Here is a 20,147-nt window from a genome sequence, read left to right on the forward strand (position 1 = left end):
CAAGATTGGATGACCGAAAATTTCTATGACCACATTACCCCAAACTTATGGCCACCTAGCTCCCCAGACCTTAATCCCCTGGATTATTACGTATGGGACGTACTTGAGCGGGAGACCAATAAACATCCTCATAAGAATATTTCATCACTGAAGGATGCTATAACAACAACAATGATCAAAATGAACAAAGAGCATTTGATTCGGGCATGCAATCGTTTCCGACCCCGGATTGAGTCCGTTATTACCCCAAATGGGGATTTTATTGAGTAATTGTATAGTCTAGGAATCAATTAACGTCGTGTAAAAATTTCATGGAATTATAATAAATTTTGCAAAAAATATGAACAAATTAGTTTTAATGTCAATTTGTCCTCAAATACCGTACGCACCCTATATATATATATATATATATATATATCATTAGAAAATTGCAACGGAAAAAAATATGGGCGCCGGCACACATCGCGGTTGAGAAAAATGTGTTTTGCGGTGGACACTCTCCCGCCTAAACGATTCATCTGAAACAAAAGTACCATATGGTATTTTTAAGTTAATACTCAGTAGTGATTTGTCGTTGACGTTCGCCGATTTTGGATTTTGTCGTTTGTTACAAAATGGGGGTTGAAATTGAGATTTCGAACATTTCGGAGATTACAAAAAATTTTCGTCTTTCTGATGTTATTTCTGTTTTTAATAAAGATCGATGAAAAAAGTGAGATTGTCAACGACAAAAGAAAGTTTCTGAGAGTACTGTGTAAAAATTTGAGAACGATCCATCGATTGGTTTTTGAGATATCGTGTCCACCGTCTTTGAAAATCGTGTTTCGAGTAAAACGCGTTTAAAGTTTCAAGTTTAGCTCAACTATTGTTAACAGCAGAATGTTGCAATTTACCTCTAGTCGGCAATTCCGAGATCATATGAAGTACCTTCCACATCAGTAGCAGCATCGCTCCACAAAACCTTTATTGACGGCGAGCAATTCTTCCTTCTGTTACGTACCGCGATTTATATCCCACTCTTATTTTTTTATGTAGATCTTCGCAACATATGTTCCCAAATTCCTCCGTATCTATCATATCTAAAACATCCGACCAGTCTCAGGATCTTATCTTCCCCCGTAACCCTAATAAAACAATTTATATTACGTCTGCATATTCTTATGCCTTACGCAAAACCTTCCCTATTCCTCAGTTCCTAGCCTGCTTTCGATCAGTTCACATCTAGTACCTCAGTCCGCTTTTAGCCTTTCAAGTTCTTGCGTGGTCTCTAGGTCTTAATGTTAAATAAACCGTTCTTAACCGAACCGTTTTTTGCGAAGATCCCAGATTTTATTATTACGTTCGTGAGCCGGACGTAATAGCTCGCACTTCGGCCACATCGATGCGCGCTCGGTTTTGATATTCACACTATGCGGCACAATTGTGACCAATATTGATTTCTAATGCATGCATTATTAATAAATATGCGCATTCATATTTCTATCAGCACTTTCATTAAAAATGCATGCAACAATATTGGAAGGAATTTGCACAATGTATGCACCGCTGTGCACCAAATCAGATTGTCCATACTTTCATTTACGTTTTGCGTAAATCCACCGACACATCTCTCTCCAGTAAATTTCAATAGATTTATGGGAACATCGAATTCTTGATAAATATTTACAATAACCGACAACCCTTCCGCGGTCTTGATGTTGACATATATTATAGAACTAACCCTCCTGAGCAACAATCGAAAGGTTTTAGCCGTCGCTCATTGTTTATTAAAAAGTTATTAAGAAAGAAAGTTTAATGAATATGATGATAATTTTCGTACTATATATAGATATTATACTTTCCTATCATCGTATCGTATGATGTTTAAGTTCCTCGATACCCGATATCCAAGTTGTTTTGCTTACATTCCTTACCTAAATGAGATAAGCTGTTGCTGACATTAGATCTATGAAACGTATTTGCAAGGAATAATGGACTAATGTAGGACTTCCATACAGTTCTTCCATACAGTTAATTCAAACATAGTGCATACATAGAAATATAAGAAACGATACATATAAGCGGAAGAGGAGCTCCGCCCCTCCCCCGTACCTCCTCCCCAAAATAATCCTAATCTAACTTATTGTATCTTTATATATTGTTCGGCATTGTTGAAAAGATCTCCTTAAAACCCGTAATATATGTAGATATAATAAGGTAAAAAATTAATTAAGTAAAAATTAAATAAAATTAAATAAAAATGCAAAAAAATATAGTAATAAAAACATTACGTATCAGGTTGTAATTAGTTATTTCAGGCTAACTAGTGTATTTTCAGAAACAAAAAACATTTTTAGTTTTTGATAGTCAAAAGTAAAATAAATCAGACATATATATTATGTTATATTAATAAATCTTGTCATTATATTATAATTGCAACAGTTTATTTAGAATCTTTGTTTTAAAAGTAATAATTTTTATTGAGTTATACTGACGGCTTGAAATATACTTTTATTTATTTATACAATAACCAAAATATGTAAATATGGTGAGCTCGAACTGTTTGTTACAGGGTCTGTCATTACGGCTGTCAGCTGTTTACTGTAACTTATTGCACTAATTCAATAAGTGCACTAGTTCATTAGTGCAGTTAAAAGTAATTGATATTTCAACTCGCAGTTTCGCGTGTAATAGACACGGTGTGCCTCTTGATGCTTTTATGTTTATATCATTGATAAATATATTTATGTTACTTATCATTAATGCTACATGAACACATATTTTATCTGCAAAATATGAATAGTTATATCGTGCACATTTTTCATTTATTTCTAATCATTAAATGTATTCTTTGAAATACAGAGATCTGTAACAACTGACCCCCCCCCCCGATAACTGTAACAACTGACCTTATATATGAGCTTGGTTGTTACAAATACTGTCGCCTTATTATATTTTTCATTGATGCAATAAAGTTAATAGAAATATTCAATCGAAAAAATAATTTTTGTGTTGTATAGGCACGTAGCTATTAAAGAATTTTCATGCCGCTTACATTCCATTGGTTACTTACGCTTAAAAAATTCATTAAAAAAATCTATCGAGGTATCAACCAGCCCCGGTCTCCCCTATTTATTCGTGGGACTGACGAAGCTTGGAGAAAGGAAAGCGACGAAACTCACCGAGCTTAAAGTGTGACGATCATTGGCCGATTGAAATTTAACTGCGAGACATTACGTCGAACATGTCAACTCGTGTGTCTCAAGCAACGAGAGTGAAGTCTCTCCTTTTCATAATTCCAAAACAACGACCGTGAAAATGCCCTAATTTGATGACGCATCATCGACGCTCGTATATCAGCCTCTCCTCATAAATATTTAATTGACGTGTACTAATCATCCAGAACTATGTGACTTCACGTATAGATGCGGAAAGAAAAAGTGTCAATCTTCGTACGCATGTAAATCTCGGAATGTTCAACTTCAATTGAACATTCACCTCTCTCCCTGCGGTTCTTTCGCGATGATCCTCGTGACAATTGCGCCAAATTCGCCAAACTGTACTATTTTTGCTAAATGCTAAACAAACTCGAAATAGTTCCACATTCCTAAAAGTCGTGAATATTATTGGCACAGCTGGTGCTATGTCAGTAAACTTAAGTTCTGTGAATGAATTCATCTGGATTTTGGCGAATTTGCTTCTCAAGAAAACAGTCACGATCGCACCATCTCTCGGCGAGGTCGCGAATCTATTACTCGCGAGTGTTAATTTGCATTATGCAGGTAGGTAAGGTTGTGAAGGTAAGAGTCTGGATTACTGGATACCCAATATATCCAAGACACGACGATGAGAGGAATGATATGCGGTATTACTGCAATGCACGATAGCATCAATATTTGACAGCATGATGATACACAATCTGTATTATCTCTTCATCGATCGAAATTGACGACAAGACTCAAGACCTTTACCTGCGGGTAATCAATACGAGGTTTCAGCGTAACAAGACGTCGCGCTGAACATACACATCACAACTAATATACTCCGCGAAATTCGTGGAATCGTTATTGTTCAGCTTGACGATTCCCTGATAATCGGCCCTGATTGGGACCTCCCAACGTCTCGACGTGCCGTTCGTGTTATTCCCGAGATCAATATGGCGTCAGACACATGCCGTACCACACGTGCGACGCTGACGGTCAGTCATTCGTACGTTTTGACGTGATTATTCACGAGTGTTTAGCCGCCGTGCACGATCGTCGATGTTCCCGAGGATGTACCAGGATGGAAAAGAGTCGTGAGACGAAAATCAGTCATAAACAGTGGCGATACATCGCGAAAAGGGAGCGTCGCAGACGTCTACGACGTGAGGCCGCTCAGCGACGTGATGACGACGAGAAACAGCTGAGGGCAGCACTAGAGCGCAGCGCGGAATATTTGAAGTGGCGCGACGAGCAGGAGAAACTGGAGAAAGAAACGGAAGCGCGAGAGCGGCAAGAGCACGAGGAACTGGAGAGGCAATGGCTGGAGGAGGAGGTAAATACGTCCGATATTTTCTCAATGTAGAGAAATGCTTGACTTACTTTCCGGCTCGGTCCACCGCGTCTATAGTGGATTTGTTTCCAATGTTTCGTGAACATTTCAATCTACTTTTTCAAGGAGAGGAACAATCTGAAACCTTTTGGAGGTTTTCTTTGAAGATTCAGTTTTAAAGATTGCTCCTCACCTTGAAGAGGTAGATACACGTTTTGATTGCGAATTTGGAAAAGATTTTGTCTATACGCCTTAATTGACCCGATCATCGTCTCTCGATCTTGTAGGTACGAGCGCAAAAGGAGTGGCAGGTTCTTCAACAACAGAAGGAAAAAGAGAGGCAGGAGCAGTTGCAGCAGCAGATAAAGATCCAAAAGGAATTCGAGGCAAAGTACGAAGAGTCCCGGAAGAAGGAAGAGGAAAGGAGGCGCAAGCGAAAGGAGCAATTGAAGAAACGGGAACAGTTGCAGAAGGATATCGAAGATTATGTCGACAACGGGGCGAAGACACCCGAGGCTCTGCGAGAAGTTAGCGAGACTCAGCCCGGAAAGGAACTCTGTCCGTTCTTCATGAAAACGGGTGCCTGTCGGTCAGTCGGCTGAACGATAACGATGTTGAAACATTTATAACACCGAGTCTTTATTGTCTTCTGATTGCGCTGAAAGAAGTATTCCGTTTGAGAATTATTGAAAATTAATACTCTATTTCACCGATAAATTTCTATCGAATTACAACAAAATCAAATTGGACTGAAATCCAAATTAATCTTTTTCCTTTCAATGCTCTTTTCTGCTTTAGGTACGGAGATAAGTGTTCGAAAAATCACCGTGCGGTCTTTCTGAGCAAAGTGATTCTGATCCCCGGATTTTATTCGCACTTCTCACTTGAAAAGAACTCGGCAGAATACGATACAGATGTGTCCCTTGAGTTTGAGACCTCGGAGACATGGCAACATTTTCGAGAATTCTACGAAGATGTGATCACCGAACTGGAATCGTACGGCAAAATTAGTGTCCTCAGATGTTGTTGTAACACCGAGACGCATTTGCGTGGCAATTTATACGTCGAGTATCAGACAGAGCGCGAGGCCACCAGAGCTTGGAAGAGGTTAAATGGCCGTTGGTATGCCGGCAAACAACTGAGGTGCGAGTTCGTCAATCTGATATCCTGGCGCAATGCTATCTGCGGGATGAGCAAGTGTCCGAAAGGCACGGCTTGCAATTTTCTGCACACTTTTCGAAACCCACGAAACGAATACGGCATCAAGGATATCTGGCGCCTGAAGAGCACACCGCAAATATCGAATAACAGCAAAAGAAGCGAACACAGGTCGGTCGATTAGTTATCTATCGGGAAAGTTTACGCGAATACAGTATAGCGAAATAAATTTCGAACAGGCCGGAGATTCCATTGTTATTTATGAATCTTGATCTTGTTTCTGCAGGAGGGGCAAATCCAGGTGGGAGGAATCCGTTCGTGATAACGGCGAGGAAGACCGCAACTGGAGGTGGTCCGAGTCTCCAGAGATCGAGCTAGAACCTCGGTCGAAAGATCCCGAGAAGAAACACTGTCATCTCACAGAATGGGAACAATCGCAGAAAAGTTCGCACGACGAGAAATACGAAAGAAGCGACAGATCCAGCGCAAGAAGCTTGAACAATTCGCGCCGTTCGAAATCGCCCGAGGAACACCGTCGCTCGACGGATCATAAGAAAAGCCACAACGATAAGGAGACCGTATCAGATAGTCGTTCCTCAAAGAAACATAAGAAGAAGTCTAAGAGGAAAAACAACAGCGAGAATGAATACAGAGAAGCGAAAAGAAAGCATTAATTGGTTTGACAGGAGTCACCCGAAAACCAAAGACCGTGTAAAAAAAAATATATATATATGCATATATACATGTTGTATACATACACGCACACATGTTATATATATATATATATAAATATGTATATATGTATGTATGTATGTATATATATGTAAAGACAATATTTTTTATTCAAGCTTCGCTGTATAGCGTCGAGCTATTCTCAGACGATATCTCTTGTATAATAAATCTAACAAACTCTAACAAAGACTGCTATTAAGTTTTATAAGAGTAAGATAATGGCTGTTAAGAGTGTACAAATAAGCAAATAATAAACGATCATCAAAAAGAAATCTGTATTTATCTTAAATGCAATCCCACTTTATCTTTCATTCCTTCGCTAAATCGATCATCCGAGACGTCGCGAAAACGATAGATAAGGTATATCTAATTGCAAGAGAGTCCACGTCGTGTTGTGGTTTCATTGTGACACGCTTTATCACACGATAAGCACTCCTCACATCCGCATGCTTATCGTGCGATACCGTCTTAATGGATGATCCTCGTGGCTCTAAATTGTATTTGGATTTCTTCAATCGCGATCACTTGATCGAATTTACAAGAATACAATACAAACACTGACAAAGATGTTATTACGCGATCGAGATATCATATCGCTGATTATCTCAAGAGAGGTGGTAAATATCAATCGATTGCATTCGATGAATTTAGGTAAAGTATACTGAGCGCGTGCTTTAAAAGACAAGCATTGCTATTTTTCGCTCTACAATCAGGAAATAAAGTCGCGACAATTCGCTCTCCGACGATTCGTCATGACTGTGCTCAATGTGCTGCTCGTCTTGTGTTCGATCCAATCCTTCGCGAATGGGATGGGTTTTCGCGGATTCACCTACCGCGGTCTAGAGGAGCCGAAACCGATAGGACCCTACAAGGACCAGGTGATCGAAGGCTGGATCACTCAACCGCTCGATCACTTCAATCCCCGTGAAAATCGCACTTGGTCGATGGTAACTGTTTTATTCTCTAAATTTCTCTTTTCAGTGAAAGATTGTATTTAAAACGAAAGAAAATTCTCTCGAAACAATAGTAAAGATACCGTCACACGGCATCGCAGGAGTGAACGTTTAATTCAAACTCAAAATGGATTCTCACAGTTTTTATGAGTGAGTGTTTCCATCGATTAAATTTTTATTTTACGCCGGTGGCGCATATCAGATTCATTCTTCATTTTTGAATATGAAAATATCTACTCGACTATTCAGAATGGAGAATGCACGCTGTGAGTGATTTGATCGTCACCCTGCTTTTCGACTGAAAATGTCTTCGAACAGAGCTCGAAGAAATTTAGAGAGTACCTCTGTTTCACCCGGAGGAGAAGTTATACCGGCAAAGTAACACTCGCCGACCATTCCGCAGCGTTACTATGAAAACTCCGCGTTACTGAGAGCAAACGGGCCTATCTTGATCACGATCGGCGGAGAATGGACGATATCGACTGGATTTCTACAGGGTGGACTGATGTACGAGATCGCGTCCGTTCACGGTGGCATGATGTATTACACGGAGCATCGCTTCTACGGGAAGAGCAGGCCGACAAAGTACATAAGTAGTCCATAGTTTTCGCGTCGTCTACCGAAATGCGGAATCACGTTTTCAATATCGCTCCCCCACAAAACGAATTTAGGGACACCAGCGCGAGCAACCTGCGATACCTGAGCGTCGACCAAGCGCTCGCCGATCTCGCGAATTTTATCGAAACGAAGAAGAAAGAGAAGAATTTGGAAAACAGTCCTGTGATAGTGTTTGGCGGCTCCTACGCCGGCAACATGGCGACGTGGGCACGACTCAAGTATCCTCATCTCATTCAGGTACTTCTCGTCGTCTTGATGTATCCTAACGATCAAGTCTCCCCCGAGAGTATTTAGATAGTTCCTTTTGAATTTTTCAAGGGCGCCCTAGCTAGCAGCGCGCCGATTTATGCGAAAGCCGATTTTTATGGTAAGCGATTTCGATCGATCGAGCGCGTTTCGCGCTAATGAATATCGCTAATCGCTTTGTTTCTTTCAGAGTACTACGAAGTGGTGACGAGATCGCTCGGCAGGCACAGCGCGCAATGTGTGGCGGACGTAAAGACTGCATTCGAGTCGGTGGAGGAGCTGTTGGCCGCGCAAGGCGGCCCCGAGAAGCTCAAGGTTTATTTCGAGTAAGATAGTGATATACTGTACGAATCTATATTTATAATTGTCACTTGAGACTTGTTTCACGAAATGCTCGAACTTGAGTTTTTCGGGTGATTAGATGTGATTTTTCCGGTTGACTTGCACAGTGCGATGTCACATGTATGTCGACATGTATGATCCGACTGGAAAACTCAGACTCTAATTCAGATCCAAGCACCCACGTGAGACGAGTTTCAAGTAACGACGATTTTTTGGCGCGTTCTACGATTGCGGTAAAATGAACAGAGGCAAAGAAGATAGAGGGGTCTGTCGCGATGAATCAAAACGATGACTTTACGATTGATATTGACTTCAGCTTATGCAACGTGCCGGATGTGAAGTCTCCGAGTGATCTCGGAAGCTTGATGAATTCATTAGCAGAGGTACGTATACACGTATACTAATTGATAACAACAAGCTGATAACCCGTTTCGTTCGGTCGTTTATATCGCGATATCAGGTATTCGCTGAAATCGTCCAATACGACAAAGTGGAGAATGGACGCACGAAGATCGCGGCGTTGTGCGCCGAGATGACAGCGACGCATCTTGGCAGCCCTCTGCAGAGACTTGCGCGTGTCATCGCGAACTCGGATCCGGGTTCGGCTTGCTTCGATATGAGTTACAAGAATGTCATAAAGAAATACCGCGATATCTCATGGGACTCGCCTGCGGCAGCCTCTGCCAGTGAGTTCAATCTCGTTCGTCTAACGAGCCAAACGAAGTCGTCGCGATGCGATGTTTCACTCTGCGTCACTTGTTTACAGTGAGACAGTGGTATCATCAAACCTGCACGGAGTACGGTTACTATCAGACTACCAGCTCGGATAAGTCGATCTTTGGAACGCTCTTCCCGCTGAGTTACTTCACCGACATGTGTATCGATTTGTACGGCGATTAGTGAGTAGAAAATTCAACTTAATATTAGGTGCGCAACTAAGTTCTCACTGTTTTTTTGATGAAAATGCAACTTTATTGTGAAAAAATGGTTACAAATGAATCATTCAAAATATTGCCCATCGCTAGCGACAACTTTTTCCCATCTTTCTGGCAGAGCTCGAATACCGTCACGGTAGAAGTGTTCGTCTTTTGAGGCTATCCACGAATCAAGCAATTTTGAGATGTCTTCATATGAGCGGAACTACTGATTAGCCAGACCATGTGCCATCGAACGGAACAAGTAATAATCGGACGGCGCAATATCTGGGGAATATGGCGGGTGGGGTAGGACTTCCCATTTGAGCGTTTCTAAGTAGGTTTTAACGGGTTTGGCAACGTGAGGCCGAGCGTTGTCATGCTGTAGAATCACTTTTTCGTGCCTCTGCTCGTATTGTGGCCGCTTTTCGCGCAGTGCTCGGCTCAATCGCATCAATTGAGTTCGATACCGTTCCCCAGTGATGGTTTCGTTCGGTTTCAACAGCTCATAATAAATAACACCGCCCTGGTCCCACCAAATACACAGCAAAACCTTCGCAGCGTGAATATTCGGCCGAGCCGACGACGTAGAAGCATGACCGGGCAGTCCCCATGATTTTGTTCTCTTTGGGTTGCTGTAATGAATCCATTTTTCATCACCCGTAACGATGCGATGAAGAAAACCCTTCCTTTTTTGCCGCTGGAGCAGTTGTTCACAGGCGAAAAAACGACGCTCAACGTCTCTTGGCTTCAAATCATAAGGAACTCAAGTTCCTTGTTTTTGAATCATTCCCAACGCATACAATCGCTTGGAAATGGCTTGGCGAGTAATTCCTAATGCTGAAGCAAGCTCCTTTTGCGTTTGGCACGGATCCTCATCGAGCAATGCCTCCAATTCAGCGTCTTCGAAGGTTTTTGGCCTTCCTTCACGCGAACGGTCGTCAACATCGAAATCACCGTTTTTGAAGCGACGGAACCAATCACGGCACGTTGTTTCACTTAGAGCAGCATCTCCGTAAACTTTTTGGAGTTCTCGATGCGCTTCAGCCGCCGTTTTCTTCGAATGAAAGAAGAAAAGCAACACTTCCCGCAAATGACGATTATTTGGCACAAAATAAGACATTTTCACACAACCAAAAGTATATGACGCAAAAACAAAATCACTAATGTGTCAAAGCGGTTTGTTTACCATATGTCTAAGCTTGGTTCATGACGTTTTGGTTATGTCACAATCGACCAGCACTTACTACCGGAGCCATCTCTTGAAAAACAGCGGGAACTTAGTTGCGCACCTAATAATTCCTGAGTTTCTTTTCTGAACAATTCTAACTATTTATAACTTTTATTAATAGCGCTCATCATTTTTATTTTTTAAAATTTAATTTAAATTTAATTTCTTTTAATTTAGTTTTAATTTAATTAATACCACGCAAGGATATACGAAGGGTTAAAACTTGCATCATTTTAGAAAAGCCGAAAAATAGAAAAATTTCCGAGCAGATAGAAAAATGTTTCGCTCAATATTTTGCGTCTATTATATTCATGTTTATTATAGTCATTCATGTTATTACAGTCATGTTCCCGTCTTCGTGCAGAGATCGCGGCATTATTTTTTAATAAAGCTTCCCCTAATACTAAGTGTCAAGCGATTGTCGAGTGTCGAGTTATCTGCAGCTAAAAGAGAAAATCTCCGTCCGTTGCTTTTAGCTACAACGAAAAGTTGCTGGATTCGCGAGTGAAGAGGACGAACATGATGTACGGAGGGCAGCGACCGGATTTGACGAACGTGATTTTCACGAACGGCGATATCGACCCGTGGCATGCTCTATCGGTGTTGGAAGATCTCAACGCTTACGCCCCAGCTATTCTCATCAACGGTAATCAAACGGACTGAGATACATTGAGAGGCACCGAAACTGCTCACGTCTACAATTCTACGGCGCGAAACGACGACAAATACATGCGTCGTTTTATTTTCAGGCTCTTCGCACTGTCGCGATCTCTACAGCGACGCAGACACGGACGTGGAGGACTTGAAGAAAGCCAGAGCGAAGGTTCGCAGCATAATCGGCAAGTGGCTCTCTTCCGTGAAGGAAGTCCTCGTCAGGAATAAGGACGATGAATAAGGCTTCAGGTTCCTTTCCATCTAATGCATCGATTATGATACGTTTACAAAAGCTATGTACAATACTTGAGATACTTGCATGTGCACCACACGTTACGATAAATCTAGTAGCTACCAAATACAAAATTTATATTACGCCCACTTGACACCAGTGCTGTATAATTCTAAAAAAAAAAAAACATCAGCGATATCTCGCCCAAATAGTCTGTCATGTGCGGCATTGATCGCCACCTGTTCCCCTATAGATAGACCCGGCACGGGTAAGGATGTCAATCGACCTCGAGCTTCCGGAAGGACCCGGTGATGCCGTACATCGTCGAGTCGTTAGAGCCCACGCTGGAGCAGCCAAAACCCTGCTTCAGGGCCGAGACCGCACCTTCTCGCGCCTTCTCTGAGTACAGCTCGAGGCAAACTTTCATCTTGTCGTGACTCAGTAACGTGGGTTTTATCGCTAGCAGCTCTTTCCGCCATAAATCTACATCGGGGGGAGAAGCGGGATTTATTATCTTTCACGAGTGGAACGACGAGAGACTCTCTGCTCTCTCGGTCGGAAATAGGCACTCGTAGATACGTGATGAAACGCGCAAATTACCGATCATCTCCTTCATGGGAATGGTGCCGCCGTACTCTTTCGGTAACATGCTCACGTCCATCTTGTTATTGATGGCATCTTCAAGGCTCGTGTAGACCTTGATGCGGTTCTTGATCTTCTCGGAGATGAGCGACATCCCGAAGTCCAGGGCAAACTTGAGCGAGGGGTGCGCGTTGATACCGTGCACCTCCTTGTGCCGCATCGGCACGGTGCGCTGAAAGAAGCCCGTGATTAACGCGAGCTTATTCCACCCGTCGACCGCCTTCGTATCTTCGTGATAAATTCGCGATGATACGCGCGGAGATCGACCGGTTAATTGCGAAATCGATGAAACGATCGGTCTAATTTTCTCACAAAGCATGAAGGGACAAGGCAATTTCGACACGCATTACGTCCCTAATCCCACGATTCGAATGTAGCGCGGTGAAATCTCCGTTATATGACCGTCGCGCCCTTGGTCCAGACGCGAGAACGGAACTGCGGCTCGATGACGAAAACGGGCCGCCGCTTTCGCCGCTGTATCGGCAAAGTTTGCCAATTTGCCGAGGCGAATAGCGACACCTGTCAGCGAGACGTACCTATGCCGTTTACATACGGCTTGTACGATCTGAGTCTCGGCGTGAGTGTCGACGAGACCCGAATTAAGCGCGACCGGGAACATCCATGAGAGATCATTCTCGAAGATGGTAATCGTCGCGAGATGACTTCGCTTTCACGCTGCCACTGGATACTTCATCATAAGCATTACCGCACGCGAGGGGAAGTTACGTAAGTAAGTAAGAATACACGGGCAGAAAGGAGTCACTGCCGTCACTTGAGAAGCCAATCATACCTCGCCGTTCTTCACGATGCGCACTGCCTCTTTCGGAGTGAAGAGCGTCAGATGCGGGAAACTGACGCCGGCACCGTCGGCGAAGTGCACGAAGCCGCGCACCTGGCTCTCCTCGTCCTCCATCAGCGACTCATAAGTGATGGCGTGGATCTTGCACATGTCCACGTTCGTGTATTTGTGCGGATCGAATACACCTTAGGATGGGGAATCGTGCGCGCAGTTAGAACTGTACCTGCAATCTACGCCCTAACGCAACTCAAGTAAACGCCAATGTTTACGTACCTGGTCTGGCGATTATCACGCGACGGCCCTTGGAGTCACGGCCGGGTGCAGCGAAGAGATACCTAAAAGACAAACGAGGTGGCAAACGAGCTTCCAAGGATAACGAGGCTGGCGCAGCCAGACTACTCACCCTAGTGACAACAACTCCTCCATATTCGTCTCCGTGATGTCCAGATGGTTGAAGGCCGGGTGGTACACCTGACGGAGCAGGAGATACCTCTCCGTGGCTTCCTGTGCCATCGGCACATTGAACTTTTTGCATCGCAAGAATCTTAGTAAGAATCGTCCATCTAACGGGAGATGACTAATTAGCTGGCATGCATCTCATCGCCGCTCATAGCTACTCGCTAAAAATTTCGCGCTACGAACTCGGCAATCGTCTCAAGTTTTTTGGAGCTGGATTATGAGCTACCTATGATCCAGAGAGATCTCTGGGATGATCTATTCAGATCTTCAGATAACGAAAATAACCTGGACATTATCGGCGAATTATTAACGTCCTCGCTCATTTTAATTTCCCTCTCCGTCTTAAACCTCCGTGTATTTGCGCGCTAGTCGGTCGCTATACGACATTGCAATCTCACCAAGGCGGCAATTTTCAACACGCGGGTTCATTTTGATCCAATTGCGCATCTGCTCGAGAGCCTGGTCCCGGGTGTTCTTGGTCTCCCTCAGCTCGTCCTTCGCTATCTTCTGCGTCTCCTCCGAGAGAGTGCACTCGTACTCATCCTCATCGACTACCCACTCGACTGCTCCCATTTTTGCGGCTTGCTACTCGTTCGAAAGGCAAGCGTTGATCTACTTGAACCTACCTAAGAGACCTGGAAACGGTTGACGGTTTAGTTTAGTCTCCGGCAGTTCGAGCAAGACCGCGGATATTCCCGAGTGAGCTTTATTTCGCCGTAACTATCTCACGGATAACGATGGTAACAGCTCAAGAGGAGGTAAAGGATACACGAGGATACAAGATACAAAGGGCAAAGAAACGAGCCCTGCGCGAAAAATGAAATCGTCTAGCAGACGTCTAGCTTATTCGGCAAAAATATTTGGAAAAAACCGTTGAGATATCCGTTGAGGAAGCAAAGTAACACGCTGTTCTCTTCTAATTTGCAAAGTTCTCCATTCTCCGAATACGTAATCCAGTGTCATCCAGGAATACGATTCCGATGTCTCTGTTATCGACTTTTGCATCGAGTATACTCACTTCTCTTGGGTATCGCGCTCATTAATCTCTCTGCCGAAATAAAGCGCCCGTGCGATTGTAGAAGCACGAGCATCGCGCGTTTTCACTTTCTTCCGAGACCATCAGATGATATCATCAGGCCGTCCGATGACCAGCTGACCCAGTTCTTATTCAATAACCGTCTCTCCACGAAAGCGGCGGAAGAAACGGCTCGAGCCTCCTTTTTTCCCCGTGAAGAAAAAAAGGAGCACGCGCCGCGCGGCCGGTCGATTGCGTCGCCGGCTGAGATCGCGCGGGAATTCTCGGGCATTTCGTCACTTTGTGTGACATAACGATTAGCATGGTCGGGAAATAAGTGTGTACTTCTACCGCACCACGTGCATGATTCAGGGTAGCCTGCCCCCTTCTCTCTTTCTCTCTGTGTATATATATATATATATATATACGTACATGCCCGTTTCGCCAACCTGTTTCGCAATCGCTTTCTCCGATTATGCAATGCAAGTAGGTTGTTCACCCATCTTTGTTCGCCGAAACAAACCTCCGACCGGCGAGTGCGCAGCCGGAGAGAAGGTGTCGTTATCATCTCACGTTACATTCATTCGTTCATTCGTTCATTCGTACGTGCGTTCGCTCGCGCTATCGCAATCGCGACACAACGGCACAATTTTTCTCCTCGCCGCGCGTTCGCGCGGCGGATGTTCAAGTCTCACGCGTTAATGAGGAATGAGCAAAATCGAGGCGTACCGTGGAGAAATCGCCAACGTCGCTTCATTATTGTATTCCGCAAAAACTGCATTCGCGCGCGAACGATAAACAGCCTCCGGCTGTAACAGACTTCTCTCCACGCGGATACGCGGTTTATTCCTCCCCTCTCCGGCTCTCGTTCACTTTATTAACATCGAATACCTCAGAAAGTAGCCGCAAGAATTGCGTAAGTATTCTAACATTGTCTACTGGCTGTAATTGGCAAAAACATGTCGCTACATATAGTATCCACGATCATCGCTCGTTGACTTAGCGACTTCGCGAAACGAACATGGTAATAAGGAAAATCACCGCGTGTGTCTTAATGAACCGGCAGATCGACTCATCAATCAGATGAACAGGGAATATTCATCGAACATTAATGCGGCAAATCATGCTTCTCTGTCAATTTCGCACGTGTCAGAGTTGACGAACGTAATCGCGATCAATGCGTGCAGCAGCCACTGCGATATATGATGAAGCTAGTTAAGGGAGCCGTTTTCTTCCGCGTAGAAAGTGCCACTTATCGCATCCGCGGCGAGCTTTCATCCGCGATGTCGGTCGTCGTTACGTTCGCAAGCTTTTTCCATACGGGAGTATTAGGAGGTCGCGCGTTACGTCAGAGAGCCACTGATAATATATCTCCTTCCTCTCTCGTTTTCAGGTTGGTTCTCGACGTCACCTCTTCGGCTGGCGAATTGTTAAAAAACTGCCCGCTCGCTCGCGCAATCGTTACGTGGACGAACGGCTCGCCCGAAGGGTTCCGTCGTGTATTACGACGATTATGTCACGGCGCTTTCGATCGTTAACTCTGTTGCAGCTCGTTTCTCGCGCGCGATTCGGTCATCGCGAGGAGGAGGCCAACGAATGAATTTGCGTGCGTGTTTTCCGCGTCGATTTTCGCGCGAAACATCGACGTTCGCGCGTGTGTTAGATTCCCTTCGCCAGCGTTCGACACTCTTGACTTCTACTAATCGCGACCTCTACGGACGCAAGGACGAGGACGCGCGCGCGCTACTCTTCGCAAATCGACGCCGCGCGAATTGAAATTCGCACGGCGTCGACCGATCGACCCGCCAGATTAATTCCGTGGTCGGATGGCTTAAGGACGTCACTGACGTGAACGTCATACGTGCGTTCGTCTTACGGAGCAAGATCGTTTGAGCACGGCTGATATGAATGAAATATGAACGCTGACATTTGAGAAGAGCAATATTTTGCCCTTCGAAGAATGAAAAGGAGCTGTTTATCGCGCGTGGGACACTCATCCCTGGATAACGAAATGCGAGCGAAACTACAGTACATGTTGAACTAATCGCTACAGGACGCGGCCCCGGAAGCTGTGTCCTTTTCTCGAGTACTCTCCGAGCTCTCCTGAGAATTTGCATCTGATTTTACAGTGAACGAAATCTCAATTCGTGAAAACCGTGACCGTACAGGGTTGAATTTTCGGAGTAACAAGTTACTTTCCTTGAGCGTCATCCTGAAGAATCAACCGGAGAACAAAGTACATCCTTTGTCAATTTTCTCGTTTAAAGCTTTGTTCCTTAAGATCTACGAATCTGGTCTGCGCTTTCAACCAAACCAGAGGATCATTCATAGCTCTGCATTCAAACAACGACTGTTTTGTCTAACTCGACTCGCTCAGAATCGATGCGATTTAACAGAAGGGCGTGAAGAAATTTTGGAAAGAAAAGGAAAAAAATAAAAATGCAAGATGTATCAAATGTGAGTATAAACATGTAAATAAAGTTAACGCAGTAGTCCTAATTACAAGCTTACTCGATGTGGCTGTCTTGAAAGCGGATGACGCGAAAGCGCCCGGAAGCGAGATACAAGTCTCCTACGTTCTCCAGCACTATAATAGATATTGTGATTATGTGAACGTACCCTGTTCGTGGTGCCCCAGGTGCACACTTGGAAGTGACTGCCCCTCTTTCGCCGCTCGATCGCTCTTTTATAATTTCCAGCTGCGCCTTTCCTCTCCTCCGCCGCTCGTTTCCAATAGCGCCGCGAACGAGAAGCGTGTCCTCACGGGGACTTGCGGATCCTTCGAAGTATCAAGAAGGACACTATCACCTCGGCCTCTCTTCCTCCAGCCTTTGTGTTGTTGCCCAAACAGACGATATGATTCGCAAGCCGCAGCGTTAAACTCCTCCGGCCAGAAAGTCGCAGAGTGCGTCGCTTTACGTGTGCTCTGCCTTCTTATAGACACCCAGGTGCCATCGTCGATCTAAATGATGCACAATAGTTTCGTAACGACCCCCCCGTCTTTATGCGCCCCACAATGTGTACATATACTAGGTACAGTTTTTGCGATTCGTTCTCTGTTCGGCAACCGTTTTCATTTTTCCTTTCGTCGCTCCCCAACGTCATTATCGCGATACATTCGCGATCGCGCGATCGCAGACTCGGGATTTCTGCAGAATTGTATTTATGTATTATATATATTTGGCTTGTAATCCGTATCATGAGTTTCTGACTTATTATGTTGCGTGTTGTTGTATTATGTTTATTGTATCTGACTCGAACGACGAATGAAACGGCGAATTTGAAAAGCTTGCCCTTAGAAAAAATTACTTAAAATTTTCAAATTACTTACAGTTAACTGTAAGTAATTAATTTAATTGGAACATCTTAAGTAATTTTTCCTAAGAGTGCTGTTCTCTAAATTCTGCAGAAGTCCTGAGAGCCGTCGACGGCGTGAGGCCAAAATGATGGAGAAATGACTGAACATTTGTAATTATCTTTTTATTTTTGAGTGATATTAAATTTTGTTTTCAAGCAAAAGTTTCTTTTTAAAAACTGTATCCTACGATATTCATATTGCCCCATGTTGCTATTTAGAATTTTTAAGTTGTCCTCGGTTTCTGATATTTCCAGGGGTTTCCCGAAAGTAAAAGTAGCAAGTGTCAGAATTACTTCAGATAGGCTTTTGTAGCAAACATATTTTCCTAACCTCCTAGCACCACCCTTTACAAAGGATAAACAGGTAACCTGAAACACCTTGTATAATATAATGTTGCTCCTATCTGCAAATATCCAAGATAAATATTCATACATGTATATCATCAACTTTGAAACCTGATGTGACGATTCGTCGTCGTCGTCGTCGTCTTTATTTCTGTCTTATCTTATTTCCACTTTTTTTATCGTCACTTTTTTATATGATTTAACAGGTCTATGAAAGCTGAACAACAGGCTATATTGAAGATTTATAATGAAGTGTGTTTAGATTGCAGGAAAATATGGTGTTGGCTACGCTTGTAGAACATAAATCATGAATAAACATGATGTGGAGGGATATATAACATTATGTTACAAGCGATTATAAGCTCTGATTATAAGATTATATTATTTTAAGATCTGATAAGCAATAGTATAGAAGCGTGAGTAGTTCAGTGCGTTCAGTGTATTCAATACAATAGTGCATTGGTTCATGACATGACTGCAAGTTTATATGTGTACATCGCTATGTTTAACATTTTTCTCAATATCAATATTTTTCTCATATTTCTTTGCTTATTTGTTTTTTGTTCAACTATATAATATATTTTTGTTACGGCATTATAAAGAAAGAATTTGTTGCTGTTTTGCATCATCTTTGTGGAAAATGTAATAGCTATCAAAAGATTTGTGTATTACACAACGTTACTCTGTTGGATAAATGTTATCTGCTAAAAGCACATATTTCACGAAGTTAACCTGTAATAGGCTACTTATCTTTATAATTTGAAAACTGAGTTTCGGCTAACATTTTGCAAGAGGAAAAATTGTCTTAGAATTCGTTCAAAAATGTCATTTCAAGAGCAGTACGTTGTTTCGCCTTACATAAGTTCCCGATTCGTCGAGTTATTCTGGCAATATTCGTTATCGTCTCGGTCGCGATCGGTAAAGGAAATTTTATGTCCGCACTTTTTAATTGGTTTAGCGGGCAAATAAGTATCAAGCGAGCGATTCTCGCGCCGACAGCGGACATCGACGCGAACGACGATGCTTAAGGAGGCGCACATCGTCCGATTCAATCGCATACGAGACTGATATTAACAAAGAAAATTGCGGAAGTGACCCTCCTCTTCCGATTTTAGTGAACTGGCAATACATTATAGCCTTGATACAGATAAAGAATATGCAATTTTCAGCTCGCAGTTTCAAGGTGTGAAACAGCCTTTTTTCAAGATATTTCAGATATTTCATATCAGCCATGATTTCGACAGCTTTACGTTTGTACGAGACGGAAGAGTTATTCGCTCACGTATTGCCTACGGAGATTAACAAAAAAACATGTCGTTTATTAGAATTTTGAGTAAAAAGTATCAATAGACGCAGAAGGGTATATTGTTATGTCGATACTAACCGTAAAGTCGACGCCACCGGAGGTATCCTTGAACCAAAGGAGAGATTATTCGATGTGTCGTCAAAACGGATGTAAGCTGACACTCGGGTGTAACCAAGCTGAAAATAATCGCTAAGATTCGCAGCTTCGCGCAGCGCCAAGAGTTGCAAAACATGCAGGATGTCCGTATCATCGTAACCTTAATGAGAGTAGTTAAAAAGAATCGTCGTCGAAAAAATAGAATCGTCGGGTAAAAGTCTCCTGCAGAGCGACTGAGAGAAAGAGAGCTCGCCTCCAAGCTCCCTTTTTCTTTTTACGGAAGAGACTAGAGATATCGCCACGATAAAGCGATCGTTTTCGGGAATACGCGGACTTTCTCTGTTTGCCGACGGGACAATCGAGGAAGCGGAATAACGGATAGAAATTGGAAGTGCGCGGTGTAATGCGTGGGGTCTTTGAGCGTTACAGGACGAGACGTAACTTCTGACCGGTTGCATCATTTGCGCACGTAATAGGCAAATAAGCGATATTTTTTATCCTCGAAGCGCGTAACAGTGAGTATACGCGCACCGGGT

The 20,147-nt window shown here is 43.3% G+C and overlaps 3 protein-coding genes across 3 annotated transcripts; 2 read left to right on the forward strand and 1 right to left on the reverse strand.

Annotated features, from left to right (window-relative positions):
- The first annotated feature begins 3,990 nt into the window (after window positions 1–3,990).
- Window positions 3,991–6,425, forward strand: LOC105186919 (U2 small nuclear ribonucleoprotein auxiliary factor 35 kDa subunit-related protein 2). The gene is made up of 4 exons (XM_011147435.3): window positions 3,991–4,515; window positions 4,800–5,101; window positions 5,311–5,841; window positions 5,957–6,425. The coding sequence occupies exons 1-4, from the start codon at window positions 4,150–4,152 to the stop codon at window positions 6,342–6,344; spliced, it is 1,587 nt and encodes a 528-aa protein (XP_011145737.1). The 5' UTR covers window positions 3,991–4,149; the 3' UTR covers window positions 6,345–6,425.
- A 646-nt stretch (window positions 6,426–7,071) lies between these two features.
- Window positions 7,072–11,779, forward strand: LOC105186917 (putative serine protease K12H4.7). Its single transcript, XM_011147433.3, has 10 exons — window positions 7,072–7,349; window positions 7,759–7,940; window positions 8,027–8,210; window positions 8,292–8,340; window positions 8,410–8,545; window positions 8,878–8,944; window positions 9,022–9,247; window positions 9,328–9,460; window positions 11,183–11,352; window positions 11,456–11,779. The coding sequence occupies exons 1-10, from the start codon at window positions 7,155–7,157 to the stop codon at window positions 11,599–11,601; spliced, it is 1,488 nt and encodes a 495-aa protein (XP_011145735.1). The 5' UTR covers window positions 7,072–7,154; the 3' UTR covers window positions 11,602–11,779.
- Window positions 11,611–17,405, reverse strand: LOC105186918 (alpha-tocopherol transfer protein-like). The gene is made up of 7 exons (XM_011147434.3): window positions 17,127–17,405; window positions 13,891–14,127; window positions 13,437–13,596; window positions 13,307–13,368; window positions 13,025–13,218; window positions 12,193–12,406; window positions 11,611–12,075 (listed from the first exon to the last, which is right to left on the reverse strand). Exons 2-7 carry the CDS (start codon window positions 14,063–14,065, stop codon window positions 11,870–11,872), a joined length of 1,011 nt encoding a protein of 336 aa, XP_011145736.1. The 5' UTR covers window positions 14,066–14,127; window positions 17,127–17,405; the 3' UTR covers window positions 11,611–11,869.
- Between the last annotated feature and the right edge of the window lie 2,742 nt (window positions 17,406–20,147).

The sequence above is a fragment of the Harpegnathos saltator genome, unplaced genomic scaffold, assembly GCF_003227715.2.
Source record: "Harpegnathos saltator strain DR-91 unplaced genomic scaffold, Hsal_v8.6 scaffold351, whole genome shotgun sequence".
Taxonomy (NCBI): domain Eukaryota; kingdom Metazoa; phylum Arthropoda; class Insecta; order Hymenoptera; family Formicidae; genus Harpegnathos; species Harpegnathos saltator.

What these genes read in the sequence shown, in the direction of transcription:
- LOC105186919 (XM_011147435.3), top strand. Translation starts at nt 4,150, where the DNA reads ATGCCGTACCACACGTGCGACGCTGACGGTCAGTCATTCGTACGTTTT. An exon ending in GGCAATGGCTGGAGGAGGAG is followed by an intron (nt 4,516 to 4,799) that starts GTAAATACGTCC and finishes TCGATCTTGTAG; the next exon opens with GTACGAGCGCAAAAGGAGTG. An exon ending in ATGAAAACGGGTGCCTGTCG is followed by an intron (nt 5,102 to 5,310) that starts GTCAGTCGGCTG and finishes TTTCTGCTTTAG; the next exon opens with GTACGGAGATAAGTGTTCGA.
- LOC105186917 (XM_011147433.3), top strand. Translation starts at nt 7,155, where the DNA reads ATGACTGTGCTCAATGTGCTGCTCGTCTTGTGTTCGATCCAATCCTTC. An exon ending in GCCTGCGGCAGCCTCTGCCA is followed by an intron (nt 9,248 to 9,327) that starts GTGAGTTCAATC and finishes ACTTGTTTACAG; the next exon opens with TGAGACAGTGGTATCATCAA. An exon ending in ATCGATTTGTACGGCGATTA is followed by an intron (nt 9,461 to 11,182) that starts GTGAGTAGAAAA and finishes CGTTGCTTTTAG; the next exon opens with CTACAACGAAAAGTTGCTGG.
- LOC105186918 (XM_011147434.3), bottom strand. Translation starts at nt 14,065, where the DNA reads ATGGGAGCAGTCGAGTGGGTAGTCGATGAGGATGAGTACGAGTGCACT. An exon ending in CGTGATAATCGCCAGACCAG is followed by an intron (nt 13,219 to 13,306) that starts GTACGTAAACAT and finishes CCCCATCCTAAG; the next exon opens with GTGTATTCGATCCGCACAAA. An exon ending in GCATCGTGAAGAACGGCGAG is followed by an intron (nt 12,407 to 13,024) that starts GTATGATTGGCT and finishes GGCTTCTTTCAG; the next exon opens with CGCACCGTGCCGATGCGGCA.